General features: G+C 31.3%; 3 protein-coding genes and 1 long non-coding RNA gene across 7 annotated transcripts in view; 3 read left to right on the top strand and 1 right to left on the bottom strand.

Annotated features, from left to right (window-relative positions):
* The window catches only part of CRMP (Collapsin Response Mediator Protein), a 123,775-nt gene extending 111,148 nt beyond the window's left edge, over positions 1–12,627 (bottom strand). The window contains exon 1 of one of the 3 annotated variants that reach the window (XM_072526394.1): positions 12,203–12,627. In XM_072526394.1, coding sequence (XP_072382495.1) covers positions 12,203–12,241 — 39 coding nt within the window. In that variant the 5' untranslated portion in view covers positions 12,242–12,627. The remainder of the gene's footprint in view (positions 1–12,202) is intronic. The other 2 variants (XM_072526396.1, XM_072526393.1) reach the window with 2 other exon arrangements.
* A 182-nt stretch (positions 12,628–12,809) lies between these two features.
* Positions 12,810–15,522, top strand: LOC140437087 (uncharacterized). Of its 2 annotated transcripts, none has more exons than XR_011950346.1 (3): positions 12,810–13,176; positions 13,556–13,614; positions 15,364–15,522. It is a non-coding gene; the product is annotated as an uncharacterized lncRNA (long non-coding RNA). The 2 variants fall into 2 exon arrangements; XR_011950347.1 differs by having other exon boundaries at positions 13,556–13,621.
* An 887-nt stretch (positions 15,523–16,409) lies between these two features.
* mRpS34 (mitochondrial ribosomal protein S34) lies at positions 16,410–17,507 on the top strand. Its single transcript, XM_072524604.1, has 2 exons — positions 16,410–16,701; positions 17,058–17,507. Exons 1-2 carry the CDS (start codon positions 16,510–16,512, stop codon positions 17,451–17,453), a joined length of 588 nt encoding a protein of 195 aa, XP_072380705.1. The 5' UTR covers positions 16,410–16,509; the 3' UTR covers positions 17,454–17,507.
* A 4,792-nt stretch (positions 17,508–22,299) lies between these two features.
* Positions 22,300–23,022, top strand: LOC140435976 (uncharacterized). Its single transcript, XM_072524688.1, has one exon. It carries the CDS (start codon positions 22,300–22,302, stop codon positions 23,020–23,022), a length of 723 nt encoding a protein of 240 aa, XP_072380789.1.
* The last annotated feature ends 1,064 nt before the right edge of the window (positions 23,023–24,086 follow it).

The raw sequence follows: 24,086 nt of genomic DNA, 5'->3' as shown, positions 1-24,086 counted from the left end.
TTTATTACCGTAAGCGAGACAGATTCTCATGTTACAGATCCCAACTTGTGATTATTTTAAATTCTAATTGTATCGTGTTGATTTTTAAGTTATTATATTGTGTTATATTTATGTTATAGTTATTGTTAAGTTATTTACTGGTCGTGTTATTTTTTAGAGTTTAGTTTAATTGTGATATAATGATTAAATTTCAAGAAATTCTTACACTAACAGTTTCAAAAGTAAATATTTTTAAAAATCATATGATACATAGGTCGTACATCAGTACGACCCTGTTTGGCTTACACGTGGTTCTGTTGACGACTGGGAATTTGTAGAATGAATAGGGTTTATTTCAAGAGTTCATCAACCAAAACTTTCTAGAGTAAGGTAACATGTCAACAATTAATCAAATTGACACAAAGGATTCAAAATTTGAAAGTTTTCTTCAAGAAGCTTCCTTCCTAGCTATTCTGAAAACCAAATATAATCCATATACTCCAATGCTTCCACCAAGAATTCTCGCTAAAATCCGAACAAAGCGCAGATTAATCAAAGAGAATTATCGAATCGCCAATCGCCAATTATCGAATACAGAGAAAGTCTCTCTAGGCCACTAAATAAACGACAATTTAATAGCATTTGGGCTACTGAAAGAAAATTCCGGAGGAAAATTATGAGAAATTTTACAAACTATCCGTCAGCATTAATCCATCCACTCGCCAACATTCTCACAATAGAGGATAGAATCCGTTCTAAATACTACGGACGATGGATAGATCCAACACCAGAGCAAGAGGTCTTAAAAACTCACTCCTTGCCATCTCCTAGAGTACATACTCACAGACATCCCATGAAAAAAGTTCCATTCCTTCCAGCCAAACTTATCAACTTGGTTGCCAACGAACTTCCTGAAGAGTATTACTTAGATATTTTATTAGATAATAATAAGCTGCAAGCCAAAAATGCTGATAGAAGAGCCGTTCCAATGTATAGCTTGTAACACCCGAGGTACCCTTACGTACGTAAGAACTGAAAAGGCTAACCAAACATCAAACTCAACATCAATTCTCAAGGCTCCTCTGATAGCAGTGCTCTGCTACTCCCTATTTCGTAAACTGACATTGCTCGTCCCCACTCCATGCTCCCGCAAAAAAAGGGAGCCGCCCAACCTTAAAGAGGCGAAAGCCTAACCGAGGTTTTCATAACATGTTCAGACAGAAGAGCGATTTAGACACCGTAAGATAAAGTCCACATTCTACAAGGAAAATAAAAAAGAGACGTAAGAATAATAACCAATCTGTATTGGAACCAATGCGCAAAAATGGTAAGAGATAATGAACTCATTCCAGAAATTGTAATCAGAAGAAAAGTTGGGTAAGGATGTAGTATTTATTTGCTCTTGGATGTATTAGGAGAACAGTTATTACGACAAACTCTAATAAACAATTAAGTCTTGCTAAATAGGTTAAGTATATTATTTTGAACCGTATGAACCAAATAATAAAACAATAAGTTGTACTATAATAAAAAATAATAAAAAAGAAAGCTAATATTCTTCGACTGATAATACAGGAATAGTTATATAAAGAAACGAAGGTTGTAAAAAGGTTAATTTTGCGGTTGAAAATTTCAAGAGACTTAAATATAGCAAAAAACTAAAAATGCTAATATTCAACCTTCGATAAAACCTGAAAGTTAAAGTAGAAAAAAAAATGCTTACCATTTTTAGCACACAAAAGATTCTCTTACATATAAGTACTATACACTAAACTTATTAACAAAAAAATACTTTATAATATTGGCTATCTTTATGATATTCTAAGACCCATAATAAAAATTAAAATATAATTTTAATTCTGTCTAAAAATAACACGAATAAATATAATTAAAATAAGTAATTTTTATTTGTTATTTCTTTCTTAACCATCAATTTTTTAAAATCTATTAATTTTGAAAATTCAACTCAAATTTTGGCCTACTAAGTATCTATGTACAACAATTATTAAAGCTGTTACACTAGTACAGAAACCATACATCTCACAATATAATTTTAATAAAAAATCCGCTATTCTCAACTTTTTGTTGATGTAATACGAGGCATGTTTTTAAGTAAGTACCATTTTGCGATTCCGCCGCCGCAGCGCTACGGTCGGCGTTCCGCGCATGAGCGCTGGTTACCTACATCTCTTGTCTACGCACTGACGCCATTACAGTCTGATTCTTCATTGTATACTTGTTTACTCCAGTGTTTAAGATGCCTCCAACAATCGTGAGTCACGCTGATTGTGAAGCACGGGCTGTTATACGATTTCTTAGTGCTAAAGGCGTAAAACCGATAGATATTCATCGTGAGATCGTTGAAGTTTACGGAAAAAACATTATGAGTGATGGAATGGTAAGGAAATGGGTAAGAGCATTTAAAAATGGCCGCACAAATGTGCATGATGAAGAACGGAGTGGGCGTCCTTCGGTCGTTAATGAAAATTTGGTGCAGAAAGTGGACGAAAAGGTGAGAGAAAACAGACTCTTTACAATTTCATCATTGTCCGACTGCTTTCCTCAGTATTCTCGTAGTGTTTTATATCGCATTGTTACCGAGAACTTGAATTACCGGAAATTGTGTTCACGTTGGGTTCCAAAAATGTTGACGGATTTGCACAAAACCCAACGTTTAGGCAGTGCATTGACTTTCCTTGAGCGGTACCACAGTGAAGGTGAATATTTTTTAGACCAAATTGTTACTGGTGACGAAACGTGGGTGGCCTACGTCACACCAGAATCGAAACAACAATCCATGGAATGGCGACATTCATCATCACCCAAAAGAGTGAAGTTTAAGCAAACAATTTCTGCCCGGAAAATCATGTGCACAGTTTTTTGGGACAGAAAAGGAGTATTGCTATTGGAGTTTCTGCCTCGTAATGGGACAATCAATGCAGCGTCTTATTGTGAGACATTGAAAAATCTGCGTCGTGCAATCCAGAACAAAAGACGTGGCAAGTTGAGTAAGGGTATCGTTTTGCTGCATCACAATGCCCGTCCACATGTGGCTAATCAGACCAAAGATCTCATCAAATCATTTAAATGGGAAACTCTAGATCATCCTCCTTACAGCCCTGATCTGGCGCCCAGCGACTACCATTTGTTCCAGCACTTGAAGAAACACCTGGGCGGTCAGCGTCTTCAAAACGATAACGAAGTCAAAACATTTGTGATGCAGTGGTTAACAAGTCAGGCGGCAGAATTTTATCAGGAGCGTATTCAAAAACTGGTGCCACGTTATGACAAGTGCCTCAATATTCACGGAAATTATATAGAAAAGTAGATTAAGGTACAGGCTTTCATGTGAAAATAAAATTATTGCCATATCTTTGCACGTCTTTTTTTAATTACAAAACGGTACTTACTTAAAAAACACGCCTCGTATATTATGTTTTACATAATTATTACTAACAGAAAATAGAGGTATTTAAACATTTTAATATTATTGTGTTATTTATTTTTAGGATAAGGACATAAATTTTTCCTTTGTTATATGCTATCCTAGTAATTTTCAATGTATGTATTGTTCTAGTTTTAAAAATGTTTAACCGGTGCAACAGATCAACAAATGAATTGGCAAGGACGAGACTGCTATGTACAATGTGATAATGCATACATTAAAAAAAAGAAATTGAAGATATTGAGGATAATGTTTAAGAAATGAATGAGTGAAAGACGTGAGTGTGTGATGAGAGTATTATAGTGAAGGGCCTAGTTAAATTTATACTCCGTAGCAAGACTTGTATGGGTGTAGGGTTGTATTATAGAGGTAGCACATTTATCGGAACGATTGCATCGAGAGTGTTATATACGGAAGATGGGTCTTGATAAATGGTCAACATAAGACAGCCAATACTCACTTATCATAATCAAAGAGAGAAAAATACAATACTTGGGTCATGTGTTGACAAAGCTACAATTGCCATTTGGATCGCCAACCTCCGAATGGAGACGGTGCAATAAGAAGAAGACTTACTTATGGCTCCACGCGCCACGCTTCGCCCAACTGCATTGGTCTGCAGGCTAAGCCTGCAAATTTCACAGAGTGATTGCCGGTATTTGCAATCCCCCCGCTTACTGACCAACGACTTCGGGAAGATGAGTTGGTACGTGATGGGGCACTCCTTTGTCCTAAGATTGAGAAATCGATCTCGAAAGCGGATGAACCAAGGTCACCTGCATAAGAATGCAGAAAGCAATGGGGAACTACTGCATTAAAGACTCCTAGTATGCCTAGTAGTCGTGAATGGCAAATGTCAAATAAAGTAAACAAACTTACTGATTATGGACCGAGGTATGAATCCAAGATCCCGCACTGGAGGAATAGATGTAGACCACAGGACCTTCTAAGTCGTAAACCAGACAAATCCCTGTCCATTTAATGTTAAGGTCTTGAAAGTAGCAACCTAGAATGTCACAAGTTTATAGGCAAGTGGTAAATATGCGAAATTAGTCCTTGGAATGGAAAACCTTCAAATTCAAATAGGATCTGTTAAACCATTTTCTCGGGTTTTAAGCCATGATGTTGTCCTTTAACCTAGCCCACTTCTTCCATGCATCTTGCCTTGTATTATTAAATAAAGTATATTATATCTCTCTAGGTGACGCATAACATTGCCAAATATTCCAGTTCCAGTTGACTGTTCTGAAACTTTTCCCATCCGCTGCAACAAAAAACTCGTTACGAACTTTATCTTCCCAACGTATTTGCAGAATTCTTCATTACACCCAGATTTCGAAGAAGTCAGTTTTTGTTATCTGTTAAAGTCCAACCTTCGACAACATATAAAAGAATAGATGACACATAACATCTTATTAATCTAATTTTCAGTCTTGTCTTAAAAGTAATATTGTTTCCAGATAAGATTTTCTTCATTTTAAAAAATGCAGCTCTATATGTTTACTAATTTCTTTGCTGATGCCCCACTTCTCATTTATATTACAACCAAGATAAGTGATACTATTGGTTCTATCCAGTTGTTCTCCATCAGCTATTACCACTTCTGGTTGTATTGGCGTTTTACCGACAACCATTACTTTAAAATATTTAGTTTCAGTCCATATTCATCACAATCCTATTAATCAGATGTCGAAGTTCTTCATAATTATTTGCAATTAACACTTGAACATCTAATACAATTCTGCCAGATGGAAGAATTTATAGAAGCTACTACACGTTTAGAACTACCAAAAAGAAGATTGTATACATGGAAATCTATGGGGGATACAATAAATAGAATAATCCGAAATCAAATTGATTTTGTTCTTATTAGAAGATTTCATAATTCTATACTTTCTGCCAAAACTAAAACTGGTGCAGACATCGGTTCAGACCATAGCCACTTAGTAGTCACATTGCGAATGGAATTGAAGTTAATTAAAAAACCCATACAGAATCGAATAGATACTAAGAAATTTAGGCAACCACAAACAAAGGAACAAACTATGAAAACCCTTACTGCAAACCTACATAGTGCCCAAGAACTGAATAAAAGTATCTGTAATATTTATCAGAAATGGGAGAATATAAAACAAACAATAATTGAAGCAGTAACTGAAAACTTAAAACCAAAGAAAAGAAAACGAAGACTGGATGACTGAAGAAATACTACTTTTAATGGGTGAAACAAAATTATCCAAGACAATAAAATCCGATGAAATATATAGAAATTGATCGATTACTACAGAAAGAAAATAAAAGAAGCGAAAGAGAGATTGTTACGTGGGCATTGCCAAGAACTGTAAGAATTTGGGAAAAAATATGACTTTTTTATATATAGCTTATATAGCGTAGCTTTTGAAGACAGAGACAGCACAAAAAAATTAAATGTAATACTGGGCCCCGGGTCTGAAATAGTAGAAGAAATAGATAATGCATTGAAACAAGCTAGAAGTGGAAAATCTCCCGGGCGTGAGGAATTTTCATCAAATTACTTAAAATTGTGTATATTGATTACTTTTGGATCTATTCAACTTCATCTATAGAACAAGAATAATACCTAAAAAGGCTCCAATCGACATTTATACCACTTCCCAAAAAAGCCAATGCAATAACATCGCACCACAGCCTTACTGACTCATGCCTTGAAATTATTAATTCACAATAAAATACCTACGTAAGAACATAAGTAATACACAGTTGAGTGTACAATTTAGTAATATAATTGCAGTGAGTGTTCTTTCGCATAATGCTTAATATGCCTAGATATGTATCATGAAGGAAATGCCTGTTTCACAGATTTCGAGAATGCTTTTGACAGAGGGCAGTATAATCATCTTAAAGAAATTTTGTTAAACAACAACATAGGCAGCGTAGACATTAGAATTACATGTAACCTATACTGGAATCAAACAGCTAAAGTGAAAGTTGAAGATGAACTTACTGAGGACATCCAGATTCGCCGTCGTATGCGCCAAGGGTGTATTCTATCACTATTGCTGTTTAATTTATTCAGTGAAGCTATATGTGAATTAGCTCTGACCTAATAATAAACGGTGAGTGACTCAAAGAATATTTATTGAATAAAACGTTCTACTCGTAGATGAGTTTTCGTACGGGTGTGATGATATATTTATGTTTATCCTTTGTTTTCGTACATGTGTATATATGTACATTTTATATATTTAATTTTTTGTGACTTGCCTTCATACTTGTATGGTTCAAAAGCCCAAAAAAATTATATTAATATTATTATTAATAAGATACAATATGCTGACGACACTGTCCACGTGACAATCCCGTTTGGCGGGAACACTAGAAGAAATGTAACGCCTTGCTCACAACTTAATATGCACTGCAACAATATTGGATTAAAAATTAATTTGAAGAAAACTAATCTAATTACGAAAGTACAAAACAGAGATAAACTAATACTAGATAATACAGAAACTGAGCAAATATCCTCGTACAAATACCTTAGAGCATGGTTCACAGAAGATAATAATTAAACAAAAGAAATCAGATGCCGCATATAAGTTGCACAGTCAACTTTTAATAGAATGGGAAAACTTTTTTGTGGTCGCAATATCAATATTACGCTGCGGATAAGAATACTACGGTGGTGTTACCGACAAATTCTGAAAATATTATGGACGAATCGCAAAACAAACGAACAAGTTCTCTAACAACTAGGAAAACAATGTAAAGTTTTAAACTCAATAAAAATCAGGAAGATGGAATACAATGCAGGACAAAATCAAAGGCAGAAGAAGCGTAGAAATACGTAAAATTTCGAAGCTTTTTTTGTTCTTTAAGTACAAGTTACTTTTATTTATGTAAAAAATATTAAAGACAGGTCATTTTAATAAAAAAATTATTCGTGTTATTAATTTCAAAACTTAAAAATTTTCAAATAATCGAATGTTAGTAATCAGTTGCATAATTCATATTTAACGCATTAAGAGAATTATTAACGAAGTAGGCGTATATGCTAATAAAGTTTTTGCAGCGATAGGATGAATAATAATAACGTATTATAGGAGTTGACATCTAAAAGTTAATGTGTCATATTAAAATACAGTCGTAATAAAATACATTTTAATTAGAAACCAAATTAAGAAAATAATTAGGGTGAACTACATTAAAATTTAAGTCAAAGAAAGGATTACATATGTAAACCAATCTCTTTGATGCATTTATAAGTATGTTGTAAAGTTGAGATCGAGAGTGAAGTAAGGATGTATTATGTATCCCTTATGCACTAACTGGAAGTAATGTGATGCTAATAAATAAAAAGAAAATTAATACTAACTTAATATTTACACATAACTCAGTGATTACGGCAACTTCTAATAAACAAATTAAAGAATTAATTCATAGATATGTTCCACAAAAGATTGTGTCAGTTTAAACAACACCATCGAGTCAAAAGAAACTGATACTGGATTTATTTCCTCCCAAAATTGGCCACGAGTGGCTATGGAATTATTCTAGTTTTATAAAAAAAAGTTGTTGCATTGCGCCCATACATCTAAATCAAGAAAATTAAATTCTTGGCTACATGGTAACCAATGGAAATGGCTAACACGAATGATCCAGTATTCAGAAAATATGGTATTTAAGCATGTTCTCAAGGATGTCACAAAAGCAGTGCTGAAGGCAAAAAAATGATACATGGAACAATACATGTAAACAAATAGAATAGATCAAATCTTCTTCTTCTTATCTTCAAATACCTTTTTGTGGGCATTTCTGGATCATTTTTGTTATTTTGTTGTTTTCTTTCATCAATCTTGTGAAATTAATGGGTTATAAATAACAATGGATAATCATTTTTTGTTAAAGTCAATTTCTGAAATGCATTTTCGTTGGAGCAAGGATTTTGAGCTTTACCATATAGTGATTTCATGACTCCCTTTTTTTTATATATGTTGTGGTTTAAGTGATAATTTAAATATCTGTTGGTGTGGGTTGGTTTTCTGTAGACTTTGGATATATATCATATATCCTTGTTGTGATTAACACATTAAAAAGTAATAGTGAGTTGTTGTTTTCTTTTTCTATGGTGAACTTGATTGAATACTTGATATAGTATCTTGATATACATGATACTAGGATACCTACAAGATACTAACTAAGTAACTCTACTGTCAAATTGGTATTGCCACCCAATGCCAATTTATAAACATTTACAGGTTAAGACTAATAAATTTTTAATTTAATTTTTTTTTTTGAAAAAAATTATTTAAGGATTATATAAGGATTATAAATCAAAAAGGTAAAACAAACATAAAATGTTAGACTCATTAAGTACAATCAATTGTGGTTTAATAATCATTCTCTTTGCCTTTATTCCTATGTGGGGTTGGTTTCCCTAATTAGATTTCTCCATAAGTGTCTATCTTGGGTCATATCAATATTAATACCGAGATGTCCTGTTTAAGCGTCTCCCCCAGGTATTTTTTGGTCTTCTTCTCCTATTATTTCCAGGAACCCGCAGATCCTCAATTCTTTTTATTGGGTGATTAATGTCTCTATGTTGAACATGACCAAACCATCTTCACCTATGCTCTCTCATCTTGGCAACAGTTGGTGTTATACCTAGACTTCCCCTAATATACTCATTTCTAATTTTATCTTTTTTTGTCACTCTTCTCATCCATCTAAGCATTTTCATTTTCCCCACATGCATTTGTTGTTCTTCTTTCTTTTTAACTGCCCAACATTCAGTTCTGTTCATCATAGCTGGTCTTATGGCTGTTTCATAGAATTTTGCCTTCAGCTTCATTGGAATTTTTCTGTCACACAACACACCACTCACTTCCTTCCACTTCATCCATCCAACCCTAATCCTACTGCATGCATCTCCATCTATTCCTCCATTAATCTGTAACTCGCCACAGAATCTCCTGAGGAACTCTATCATATGCTTTCTCAAGATCAGTGAATACCATATGAGCGTTTGTTTCTTTATTCCTGTATTTTCCATCAACTGTCTTATAATGGTAATTGCATCTGTTGTTGATCTGCTTTGCATAAAGCAAAACTGGTTATCGGATATTTCAATTTCTTCACATATCCATCTGTCAATTACTCTCTCCCATATTTTCATGGTGCGACTAAATATTTTTATGGCCGTGTAATTTGTACATTGTTGTACATCTCCCTTATTTTTGTAGACAGGTACTAATACATTGCTTCTTCATTCATCTGGAATTTCCCAACTTCCATAATTCTATTAAATAAAACCTGTTAACCAATTTGTCCCTATCTCTCCTAATGCTTTCCACACTTCCCCAGGGATATCATCTGGCCCAACTGCTTTTCCTTTCTTTATTTTTTGAATTGCTTGAGCCACTTCTTCGTTTGTTATTTTGGTCACCATCGCTGCTACTGTCTCCATTAACTCAATTGGTTGTCTGTTAAATTCTTCATTTAATAACCTATTAATGTACTTTTTTATCTTTTTTTGACATCCTTTTCGTGAATTAGTATTTTACTATTTTCATCTCTGATATATCTAATCTGATTAATATCTTTTGCTTTCTTTGCTGTATGTTTGGTTATTTTATAAATCTTGGCTTCTCCTTCCCTGGTATTAAGTTGATCATATAGATTATTATATGCTTCTTCTTTAGCTTTTGCTACTGCCACTTTTCCTTCCTTTTTGACAACTGTTTAGTTTTGAAGATCTGTGTCTGACCTATTTTCTTGCCTCTTTATATAATCTTCTCTTCTCTCTTATTTTTTCTTGAACTTCATTAGACCACCACCAGATCTCCTTATTCTCAAACGTCTTTCCTGAGGTTTTTCCCAGTATTTCAATAGCAGTATCTCTAGTGATCCTGGTCATCTTCCTCCAAATTGTATTAGGACTTCCTTTCATGTTTCAACACATTTTTTCTACTATTTTTGCCCAAACATAAAATTTGTATTTATAAATATAGTATTTAAATTAAAAATGCCACAAGAAAACAGTTTCAGAACCCATTAAAAATAAAACATTTATACCAAAATTATGATTTTACTAAAATAGGCTTTTTTTGTATTCTATAAACATTTTAAATTTATTGTCAAAATATTTACCATTTACGGTAGCTTAGTATGTAAAATTAAACAAATTATACATAAACAATTTTAAATGTGTACTTATTCTATTTAAAATATACAAAATACCCAGTGCTTTTTTGTTTAAATTAAAAAAAGAATAGATTAGATTGGATGTTTTTGGCCTAATATATACCCATGTTTCAAATTTAATTGCTTTCTCAAACTCAATATTTTAACAAATTTCTATTGCAGGTTTCAATAAATGTTTTAATTACACACTAGACTAATTTACTGTTAACTTATTTAATACACTAATTTTAATTACAATTACTGTCATAAATATTAATTTTTAGTTTATATAAAAGTTGTTAAAATTGTAAAATTATTTAAATACCCTATAAAAAGTAATTAACACAAAAGTTTGGTTCAAATTAAAAAAAACTGTTTATGTAAAGACTTTTATAAACTATATTGTGACCCAGAAAAATCATTATGTGGGTACTTAACAGATATTTATTTAAAAAAGTCTTTTATCTTAAATAGTTTTACTGAAACAGGTTTATAGATTGCTCTAACATTTATAATGCAAAATTGATCTGGAAACAAACTCCATTCATTCTTGAATTCCAAAATAATGAAAATTTAAAATTTACTATTATAATAAAATATACTACAAACAAACATATTTTGTTTATTATCCTTAACTATGTTTTGTATTGATATAAATAAATAAAAAATGTTTTATAATTTTATTGTTTATTTCCAGACAAGCTATCTATCTATGAAGTCTTATTCTATTGATTTGTGGACATATACTTATATCATTAGTATTTTTTACCAACAATGTTTTATTATGTAGTACATGGCAAAAATAATATAAATGCCAATTTCACTAGGATATTAGGGTTTTTTGTATTGATAGGAAAAATTGCAATGTAATGGAATTTTCCATTAATTAAAAATATAAAATAGTTGTATAGAGAATATTGCAGAAGGACTGATTTAGAAATGGTTCTTGAAAGAAACAAACAAACAAATTAGGACAAGGAAGAAATTGAAGAATATCTAATATTATTGAAAACTTGAATTGGAAGGAGAAAATCTAGAAAAAAATAAATGTTACACATGAGAAAATAGAGCCATAAATTGAAATTTACAGTAAATTGGGGTTGTATTATTGTAAACATATATAATAAAAACAGAAACATCTTCAAGTTTATACCTACTTAATTACTTATGCTACGCCAATAAATTAATTCAACTTATTTTAAGACAATATTCCTAAAATGAAAACAAAAGTTTAGATTAGACTATTATAATTTGTATAAACTCACCCCCATGCTGAGAGTTATTTTTAGAGTACTGAGAAAATAAATTTAACTTTAAAAATAAGCTGGTGCATTGACACATTCTATATCAAAAAGCGTTTAAAAAATAAAAACAAATCCGATCTATGTTGTTTATTTCTTTAAATTAACTAATCTTCGATTACAGTATATTTGATAGTTTAATTTATTATTTATTAGTTTTAATAGTCAATAATATCAGAAATTGAGAAAATTATGTATCTGGCACAAACCTAGAATAGTATCGATTACCGGCATTCAATTTTACATGTTTAAACAATTATCTTAAAGTACTATTACAGCAACAAATAAACAGGAGTGGTATTGTTAAAATTGTACTCACTTGCAGATGAATAGGTACTTTTTTAACTGGGGTCGTCATTTTTCAGATTTTCAAAACTTCGGAACTGTTAGTAAAATAGCTACACTAGACAACGGGAAGCACTTAATTTTTAATGAACTGAATATAAATATGGGCTAGTAAATTTAGTGCTCGAAAATTTTTGGGTTTAATTTGGAAAAATTTAATTATTTTAGAGAACTTATTTTTAATCAATTCCAAGGAAAGATGGATTCCGCGACCAAAATATCAATGAGTTTATTTTAGAATAAAGTTATCGAATGTGTTTTTAATTTAAAATTTGTTCTATTTAACGAAATTATCGCGAAATAAAATTTTTCACTTAACCCACCTCAGTTCCTACCGACAGCCGATTCCCGAATTAAAATCACCTTGATCACTTCCTTCTTTCCTTAACGATCAGTTCCGATTCATATTATTTTGTCATAGTACATAAAAAGAAATAGTAGTGCAAGAGAGATAGGGCAGCGGGGAAGTTTGTTTGGACGATTCCAGTCGTACGTAATGGCGGCGGCGCTACAGTCACTCTAGGTGGGGGTATGAGACGCATGTGCCGTGGAAGAATTGAAGTTGAAGAATGAAGGTTGGTGTTGTGTTGGTCTGTTGGTATTGTATTATTTGTATTGTACGCCATTGAAATATTGCAAGTTGAATTTTGTTTTGTTTTGTCTTTGTTGTAATCATTTGTAATCATCTTATTGATTGTTGATCGTTAAAATGGAACAAAATAAAAGAAAAGAAAAAGCCAACCATGTTGTGTTCCTGGTTGTAAGGACCACACAAGCAGTAGATTTCGTTTTCCAAATCCGAAAAATGAAATGGACACGTTGGAATGGTTGAAAGTAATTAAGAGAGGAGTATTAAACAATTATACACCTCTTACTGTTTACAATAAATTTCGTGTTTGCTCTAGACATTTTACAGACGAAGATAAAGTGGATTTTTACCAGCAATAGGTAAGCACTGTACCTCATAGCAAATGTTTGTTAGCAAACTTAAATTAAATAATATTTTGTATGTTTAAACTGTTATTGTTTAAATTAATGTTAATCCTATCATATGAATCTTACTTATATATTTTAAAATCATCAAAACTTATAAATCTAATTGTACTTAATTGTATTCCGCAAATATGACTTTGATTTTTAATATAAGTATTATGAATATTAATTGTAGTTAATTATTATAAATTTTGATGGGCCTTCTGGGCAACATATTATTTGGGTTCATTTCTGATGATGATAAAGATCAAGATATCTAGTACTTGTTTATTTATTAGTCCAACAGATTTATTTATTGGTTATGTTCTGTTAAAATATTGTATTTAAATTTCAGGCTCTCAGAATGCAGCAGATATTGAAGAAGAAGAAACTCAAACTATAAGGTTTATTGAGGTACATGGTAATATCAAATATTCTATATTCTTTGGTAATATATTATAAAAATATGTCTTTACATTTTTCATTCAGTAAGTGTGCCAGATGCTATAACCACTTTCAAAACTTTGCTTATAAATAATTTTATATCTTTTCATTCACCTGAAAGCAATTGTGAAAATGATGTTAGTGAGGGAGCATTAGATGCATTAGGTTTTTTTTAACAGGTGAGGTATTACCAGGTTGTAAACCTTTGGCACCTGAAGTGAATGTTTCACTTCCTCTTTCAGTTTCAAATGTTATGAGAACTCAGGTGGGAAGGTGTACTGTAACCTATGTTGCAGGATATGTAGCAAAGAAAGTATTGAAGGTTTCCTGTGAGCAATGTAAATATAATATGTAAATATTTAGAGTAAAGAAAGAGGATACAGATTTCATTGAAATTGAATTGTTTAAATTTTTCACCATTCAACTGTAAAATCCATTCAAATACAGGTATAAATATATGTAAATTTATTGTTAGATTTTCTCTGTATATGTGGTGTAAAAGTGTAAATGCAATTGTAAATGGCAGAGACCAGAAGTTTATTAACTTACTTAAAAATAAACCAGACTACACTATGATAGATCCTATGAAATTAGTAGCTCACAGAAAATATGAAAGTAGGAGAAAACAATTTTGTAAGTACAGGTCATAAGTGTAATTAAATTATTTCCAGTATAAAACTGTACAATTTGTATGTTATTCATTCTTGTTTACAGTTTCATATTTCCATTTTGTTGTAAACAAATAAAATTGTGTTTTCTATTTACTGGACTCATATGGAATCTTTAAAATTCTTTTTATTGTTTTACATATATCTTCATCATCAAACATTTTCCATCTGCTCCTGAATCTAGGTCTTTCACAATTGCTTTCATCTGTATCTACCTTGTCTTATAGAACAAGGGTGAACAGTTTGGGAGAAATGCTATGTCCTTGTCTCGCTCCCCATTGTAGTACATAGTTACATATTTTACTTTAATTATACATAATCACATATTTTCCTTTTATTATACATAGTTACATATTTTACTTTAATTATACTTAGTTACAAATTCATGAAATTCAAAGAAATTGCATATAATTTGTGAACACTGTGTATTTAAAAATTCTCCTTTGATGTAAGTTCTGGAAAGAATGTTACTTACTCTTTGTTTACAAAGGTTTTCAAAACATTTTAATTGTAAATGAATGAGATATTTCACTCGCCATTGTAGTACATAGGTACATATTTTACTTTAATTATACATGGGCACATATTTTACTCATAAACATAGTTTATTTTTTATTTATATATGTTTGTGTGTAAAATACATTAGATACATAATAAATCTCTAACATATACACACACACACACACACACATATATATATATATATATATATATATATATATATATATATATATATATATATATATATATATATACACAAACATACAAATAGCATAGCAAGACTAAAGAGCCTCATGCTGCTCTGCACTATTCAGTAAATATATAGATGAAACTAGCCTCCCATAGCACATCAGCGTGGTATGGGGGGGAGGGTGAGGAAAGCCTGGGGAGCATTGGGGCTCGAAGGAGTGGTCCCTAATTTACTAGGACCAATCTTTCTCACCTCAATGAATTGTATGCCTGAATGTCCATATGGGTATGCAAGTCTCCGCAGGTAGGGCTTACTTATTTCGGTTGCTGCTTGTGTGTAATTCCATATATCATTTTGCAGGTTGCAGTGAATAGATGGTTAAGTTCAGAATGGAGCCTAGTTTCGTGGATACAGGTGAAGACCACCACAATGGCAGTGATGACGATCTTTATAATTTATTATATCTCTGTGATTCCTCAAATTTTATAAATTACAGAAATAAATAAATTTTTAAGAATATCTGTTTTTTATGTTGATGTTTTAATGTAATGGAAAACAGATATAGTCACAAAATAATAAATAAAAACTTTTCCTGTGCCAAAACATATGTCTCTATCTGATATGTTATACATTTATGGTATACAAAATTGCATAAGTGTATACTACATTTTTGGACAGAGAATATATTTTGGCATAGAATAAGTTTTTATTTATTATTTTATGACTATATTTGTTTTCTATATAATATTCGGAACATTTTGAATTTCCCGCCAGAAATTTATTTTTTGAATTTCCCGCCTAAAATTCAGTATATCCTTTTTGAATTTCCCGCCTTAAATTCAGAACCTACATTTTGAATTTGCCGCTAAATTTTTAGTTCCCGATTCCGAACTTATTTGGCGCTAAAAACTCTCTCCCCACTTTTTCTCCGGCACTTACCTTACTAGGGGGGGTATATACTATGTTATTTTGTCTTCTTCCAATGAAAAGTCGCCTGCCACAGCCACAGAGCGACTACAATGGAGTTGACGTCTGCTTCCTCAAGCATAAAAGACCAGTTGCAAAAAAATTGAAAAGAAGTGGATTTCTTCTGTTTTGGATTCATCACTACGTGAGGCTGAGGCTCTGAGGAGTTAAACCAAGAAATCAAACTAATAAACTTGGTTTAATATCTTTGACTTTAAACAGATAATTACGGGGGACAAAGATAATGTCAAACAATTTGATTATTTTAATTTCTTTTAAGAGAAAAATCTATATTTTACAGTTGTGTTTATAATAAAAAGTTTTGTGTAATTTCGAATTTAAAAATCATGAAATAATGAACATTTAATAAATGTGGTTACCAAACTTAAAACAATGGTTAGATATTTTAGCACATTAACAGAGATATTCTGTGGTGATGTGGTGTGTTTGTGGTTTGACTTGACAAGTAAAAAAATCTAAATCTAAACATAACCCCAATTTTTCATTGCAAATAAATGGGACTAATATTAGAGAATTAAAATGCCTTATAAATTTATAGGTAGAACCACAGATTTTAAGGGAAAATCTTTGTGGGAAATATTAGGGAACTTAAAAAATTATGGCATTGGACGAATTATAATCCGAAGTAAATTAGAAAGATATCCAGAGAAGTCTTATATGAAAGTTCTAAAAGTTGAGACTTTACCAAATCCTGAAAAACCATCAATGGATGTAAGTTACAATTCTTATTTAATGGTATTAACTGTTAACTTTGTTGGATAACTACCGTTTTGCCGATTTCAAAGTATTACAAATTAGTAAAAACTTTAGGAAGATTGGTTTCTTAGTACACATTCATTTGTATAAGGTAAATATGGAAAATAATGACTCTTGGTTTTCGATTGTAATAGCAAAACCTGATGTAATTTATTTGCAAAATTAACAAAAATGTGCAAATATAAATATATCATTATAGTGTATTTTTACTCTGCCAAATATGAAAAACATTTTTACTGTTATTACTTTACACCAAAATGTTTAGTTTTAAAAATTTCGTAGTTCTTACTAATAAATATATTAATTTTTAGAACACTAGAAAAATTAAAGTTTGGGTAGAAGACACATTTAGAGGGAAAACTTTTCCAGAACCTGTTCTTATTGAAGGTATCAGTTATAAAACAGATTATAGATTATTACCAAAGGATGAAGAGGAAGAATATTGTAAAACATCAGCATATAAGTATCAAAAGATTCTCCCTAAAACTATGGACTTCCCTCCACTCCTTAAAGAAATAATAAAAAGAATAGCAAAATCTAAAGGAGAAAATGTTACAGAAGATCCAAAGTTAAATATATTTTACAATCAAACCAGTCTACAACAAAGTTATAGAGTTGCAGAAGAAAACGAAAAACCAACTGTAGAAATAGTACAAAGTCTAGGTACTCCTGTAGCTCCTAGATTGTATGAAGGAATAAAATTGTAGGAATAATGTAGTTATAATTATAATGTTTTGTGAATAAATTGTTTAGTATATTAATATTTTTATTTATTTATATATTTTCGAGATCTTATTTGAACACAAATACTTTCACTGATTGTGAATTGGTTATGAAAAGGAATAAAAAATTAGTAGATGATTCTATCTGTCTGAAGTCCTGGTTTAACATGCAGATACTAATAGAACAAATGTGATTGCTTTAACAATTAAAGGCATTAGACTATATAAACTTGATCCAACATTAACAAATCGACATGGAAGTCGCCAGTTGCATGATAAAATTAAATATGGAAAAGTTAGAACACAGTATAAATGTACTACATAGAGTATAAATGGTAGTGCAATAATCAAGACATTATCAATTTAATTCTAAAACTTTTATTTGTAAGAGAATTAAAAGAATATTTAAGTTTTTCATCAGGCTTCTACAGGTTGTGCATTTTAGATTAAAGATATACTAGAACTCTGGTGGTACCACTGACCATCCAATTGGCTGGACCGACTGTTCCTGTTGGATCAGCGTCATGATCTGGGCAAAATTCCAGAATATTTACTTCACCATGCAATTCGGTCTTGGGCAACATTTTAACAATAATCAGCATTTCAGAGTAAACTTAAAGTTCACGGAGTATATTGGATTTCGAACCACTCATAGAGGATGTAGATTGATATTTTTTTTATTAATATTTGGTCTGAATTTGACAGGTTTGTCACAAGTAAACAACATATGGTTCTATGCTTTGTTAATAAATATGTTAAAAGGTTTTATTAGGAGCAAACAATAATTTTTTGAATTCATTTAAAATATAAAAAATGAATAAATAATAAAATTAGTTTATTTAATTTTAAATATATTATTTAAATTTTGAAAATACAGGAAACATAGTATGAAACTTCACGCTAGTCTACAGTACTGCCTACTGACCCACCTTTTAATATAACTTGTTATTTTTAAACATGTTATTTAGTTTATATAATAATTAATTCTACTATTAAATAATATTTATTTATAATTTCATATAAATACAATTAGTAAAAAAATTTTCCATTTATACAGTCACAGCGGAAGAGTCAAAAATTTATAGAAGAGTTTATAGAAAATGTCAAAACTGACCATAATTTGTTATTTTGATTTTTGAAATGTTTTATAATTTTTTTTAATTTTAAAAATACAGAAACATAGTATGAAGCTTCACGCTAGTCTACAGTACCGCTTACTCTACCAATTTTTTTTTTTTTTTTTTTCTTAGACTTATCGTCATACAGCCAGACACAAAAGGACTAAGACAGTCATCATTATAATTTTTACCTAAATGCCCTATCAAAATAAAAGATTATTACATCGATATTAGGAGAACAGGGACACACTCCGCCTATGGACCTATCAAGGCATTTATTTATATTATTTATATAAGACACTAGGTCACGGAGAGGAGGAAGTTATACAAATGGTTTAAGACAAAGGTAACACGATTAACTAAATAATTTTTAGAGAATTATAATGATAATTTGCTGTCTTTTAAAAATTTAATTAAGGAGTTGTAAATATCTACAGAGCCAAGTGATAATAAATATAGTATATTCCAAGGAGCTGCTATTTTATATTTTAATAAATCATTTATAAGTTTGGATGAGTAGACACTGTTTTTGGAACAACCAAAAAATATATGATCTAAATCACTTTCCTCTCCACAATGCTCACATTTGTCATCATCCAACACCTTTATTTTAAATAAGTGCTCTGGATAACATGCGTGCCCGAAACGTATGCTAATAATGGAGGTTATGTGCCTCCTGGAAGCTCTAAAAGACTTGTACCAAGGAAATTTGGGAATATCTGGCTGAATTATCGAGTATCTATTTTGGTTCACAAAAGAGTATTCCTTCCACTGGTAGTTCCACTCTCGAAGTAATGTTAACTTGCAGGAAACAATACTGTCAGAAAGCGTTACTTTATGTAGAATACCAGTATCGGTTAAACTGCTTTCTTTGGCTAATAAGTCGACATATTCATTATGTTCAAATCCTGCATGTGCTTTAATCCAGAGAAAATGTACATTGATTCCTTTAGTTAAAAGAGTTTGAATAATATGTTTAATTCTATAAATGTATGGGCAGTCTTGTAAGTTAGGTGGTCCATATTTACTAATGGATTTTAACACTGCTAAGGAGTCCGACAAAATTAGAATATGGGCAAACTCAACTTCAGCTACATATAATAAAGCTTCATATATTGCAATAGCCTCTGCTGTATAAATCGAAGTTTCCGGGTTCAGTTTGAATTTCTTTTCTATATGTTCCGATGGTATAAAAAAAGCGCATCCGGTTCCATCTGGAGATTTAGACGCATCTGTATATAGAGCTATTGCCTCTTTGTATTTGCTTGTTATAGATAGAACAATATTTTTATTTAAATATATATTTTCACTATAATTTGGTACAATAATATCTGTATGTAAAAAGAAAGAAGAGTAATTTTTGAATATGTAGTTCGTTCTATCTATATTTTTTAAAGGTGCTATATTTTGATTATACGCTTCGCAAAGTAAGGGAGATTTCTTTTTTTGCCAATATTTATTTGTCAGGTCATGGCAATTCAAAGTAACTATCTTTTCGTATAGAGATGAGTTCAGTAAGTATACTTTCATTAAATATTTTTTGGACAAAAACCTTCGTCTTATATTTAAAGGAGGTTCTAAGGCTTCCAAATATAAAGCTTGTACTGGAGTGGATCTCATGGCTCCTAAACATATTCGTAAGGCTGAGTTCTGTAAAACGTTGATTTTATTTAGTAGTACATTACTTGCTGATCCATACAAAACACTTCCGTAATCCAAAATAGATCGTATGTAAGCTTTGTAAAATAATAAACTTACTTCAACATCCGATTTCTTACTTCAACAGCCACAATTGATTGTAATGGAAATTATATTTTTGACTAATGTTTGACATTTCAACTTCCGCCCAGGAAATCGTTTTTAAAACGATTATTTTTAAAAATTCTGTGAAAATGTATAACTTTGATATTGTATGGTTTACTTTGTTATAACATCTCATCATTATACGAAAATGTATAAATTCTTGATGAAACTATTCCTTGGTAGATAATATCGTCGAACAAAACGATTCAGTGGCTACCTCGTTTTGCCTATTTACCTGTTTTAATGCTAGTAAAATAAAAGCAGGTCTGTTAATAGCACTTAACTCACTAAACAGCTTCACATTTACTTTGCTAAAGCTGTGACAAATAGTAGTAGACCATACTGTGGTATAAACTGTATTTGTATTATATTCTAGGTATATTTATTTTCCCAACACTGTATATTTCCTATTAATGACCATATATTTTATTTATATATCTAACATAATGTAGACTATGTCTGAAATTTTGGTGTCTTATTATCTCTACTGTAGGCGATAGTGGTTGACAGTCTTTTAAAAGAACTCAAAAGGGAAGGTTGTTGTGACTAGGCTATGTAGACAACTTATATATAGTGGTTAAAGGTAAGCATGGCAATATTATTGCTGATAGCATGAAAGGTGCATTAACAAGTTAAACGCCACAATGCATAGTAAAAAAAGATGAGTGGGCCAAAATATTAAACAAGTTTACACTATTAGTTTATAAAGTTTAAATAGTTATTCTTCAGTTTAAGTACAAAATCTTACATTGTTATTGTTTTTTATGAGTTATTGAAATTAAGAAGCACGTACGCATCTCGTTGCCACAAATAACGTTTGGATCCAAAGAGCGATATAATGCACATTTGCTTCTCGTATGAGACAAGAACCTGTTGTAATTTTACCGTTGAAAAAAATAATAATCGTAGGGCATTTGCAGGAAATCTGTGAGTAAAGCATTTAAGCGTAGAGCTAAATTTACTGGAAGATTGAGAAATTGCCCTCCATCATCCAAAACGAAGTCATCAACTGTCTGTTTTACTTTTACTGGTGGTGGAAGAAACCTGTTGCCTAGTAATATAAATAGGCCGGCCACTTCTTGGACGACAGCATTTTGTTTCTACAGTTTACAATTTGAAGCAAGTATTGTATTTCACGCACATGATCTGAATACCATTTAATGTCTGGGAAATCAGGAAGGTTTTGTTCGCCCGCCCGGCCCAACATATTTTGTAGTATTATAGCCATCAATTTCCATCGAACTTCTTACTTCAGCTAACACATTTCCTGCAAACTCGAAATTGGATCTTTTTAAATGTTCATTTACTGTTTGTCACGTTCAAATATACATTATATATATATATATATATATATATATATATATATATATATATATATATATATATATATACCTATATATATATATATATATATATATATATATATATATATATATATATATATATATATATATATATATATATATATATATATATGTATATTGAAAGGGTACGACCGTCTAAATTTAAATACACTATTTCAATCTTTTAATAGAAAACGTTTCGTGCAGTATTTCTGCACTTCTTCAGTTCTAATGACTGTAAAGTCATATAAAGATGTCAAACAATGTCAAATGCATAGGTTTAGGTGTTAAATACATTTAATAACTACAATAAAATTACAGTAAAAAACATATTCCGAGTAAAATTAAGTAAAATTTACTAATGCTCCAAAAAAATCACAATCAGAAATTGATCGAGCCTATATTGAAACTAGAACTTTTCTAAAAGACCATCCTGAACATTTGGTGCTTTTAAGTGATAAGGGTAATACCACTGTACTTATATATAAAGAGCAATACATGGATCTCAGCCAATTACTTTTGAATGATGAACAATATTATTGATCGTTACCCAGAAATCCCATTAGTATGTTTACTTCCAGAATCAATAACCATATCTCCAAGTTAAAAAGATCCAATCTTATCACTGATGTTGTAGCCAAATCCCTTAAAAATTACAATGGCATCTCTCCGAGATTTTACTGTTTGCCTAAAATCCACAAACCTCAATTGTGCATGCGTCCCATAGTATCATCCATTAATTCTCCCAATTGCAACATTGCACGTCTTTTGGCTAATATACTTTCAACAGCATTTAATCATGATAACGAGATCAATATCTCAGACTCCTTCAAGTTTAGTGATTTTATCAACAACTTCCAACTACCTTTTGGATTCCAAGTAGTAAGTTTTGATGTAGTGTCTCTCTTTACCAACTTACCTTTACCTGTTGTGCTTATCTCTTTACATAATCACTGGAATCAAATCGAACCTCACTGTCCCTTTGGATGGGAAACTTTCGTGAAACTCGTCAAGTTGGTGTTTGACACCAACTATCTGGTGTTCAATGATAGATTTTACCTACAGATTTTGGGTACCCCTATAGGATCTTCTGTTTCTCCTCTTTTGGTTGGTTTCGTCTTGGATGACCTTATTGTAGATAAACTCAGACACTTGGATTACAACATTCCTTTTGTTAAGAGGTATGTTGACGACTTGATCCTGGCCGTACCCACTGATCAAATTACTCACACCCTTTCTGTCTTCAATGAATACAATCCCCACTTGCAGTTCACATGGAGATGGAGGTAAATAACACCATTCCGTTCCTTGGCATGTTAATTGTACGAGGTGTTGACAATATCCTAAGAACCAAATGGTTTAGAAAGAGCGTTGCTAGCAATCGCTTCCTTAATTATTATTCCTTTCATCCTATAAGATTTAAACACAACCTTGTACAGGGATTAGCCTTAAGGACTCACAAATTGTCACATCCTTTATACAGAAGGGAAGCCACTCAATTAAAAAACTATATTAGTTGAGAATTCTTATCCAACTTTTCTTATTAATAGATATCTTTATTCCTATATTATATACCTATATACCCTTTATACCTCCTCATTACCCTATTTTCCACAGGTTACAGAGAAACTTACTAAATTGTTTAAACCCATATAAATAGGCATCAAAAATTGTAAAACAGTTGGAAATCTCTTTTCACGTATCAAAACACCTTTAGATATTTGGGAGAAATCAAATGTAGTATATAACATTTTATGCAAAGACTGTCATTTGAAGTATATTGGCCAAACAAAAAGAACTGTTAAAGAGCGTGTTATATCTCATAAAAGTGATATCAGATGCAACAAGAACTCTTGTGCTCTCAGTACCCAATAATCCTTAAAATCCTTCAGTTAAATGTTATATTTCATTAACTTAACTTTTATACACCCAAATCCGATCAAGACATGGCCTAAATTTTCGATTTTTGTCCTCTATGAAAAAAAGTAGCTACCATCGGTTCTACTTTGATACTTCTAAACTCAATCCTTATATTCATTTCAACGAGAACTTCAGCTTTTTTACACACATCGCATCCGATGTAAAATCTTTTCCAAAAGGAACCTCATGGCGAGTTAAATAAATTCATATCACAATTCATTTCACTAACATTCACTAATTCTAGGTTCCCCAACACAATTTCATGGTCAAGGGTCATCGGTACCTTATATATCCAACCTTCCTTTTTAATCAGTGATATAAAAAATTTGACTTTTCTATTCTGTCCTGCTTAAACGAACATTTTTGTTACCTAGTTGATTTTTCGTGCAAAGTCTGATTTCCGTAGATAGAAAGCCACGTTATATTTTGTTTTC

Source organism: Diabrotica undecimpunctata, chromosome 3 (assembly GCF_040954645.1).
Source record: "Diabrotica undecimpunctata isolate CICGRU chromosome 3, icDiaUnde3, whole genome shotgun sequence".
NCBI classification, from domain to species: domain Eukaryota; kingdom Metazoa; phylum Arthropoda; class Insecta; order Coleoptera; family Chrysomelidae; genus Diabrotica; species Diabrotica undecimpunctata.
Note: the sequence above shows the minus strand (reverse complement) of the source record. Positions and strands in the feature narration are given on the sequence as shown.

Bases quoted from the DNA above. Each gene is read 5' to 3' on its own strand.
- mRpS34 (XM_072524604.1), top strand. From the start codon at position 16,510: ATGCCTTATAAATTTATAGGTAGAACCACAGATTTTAAGGGAAAATCT. The intron at 16,702-17,057 runs GTAAGTTACAAT...ATTAATTTTTAG, and splicing joins CTGAAAAACCATCAATGGAT to AACACTAGAAAAATTAAAGT.
- LOC140435976 (XM_072524688.1), top strand. From the start codon at position 22,300: ATGTTTACTTCCAGAATCAATAACCATATCTCCAAGTTAAAAAGATCC.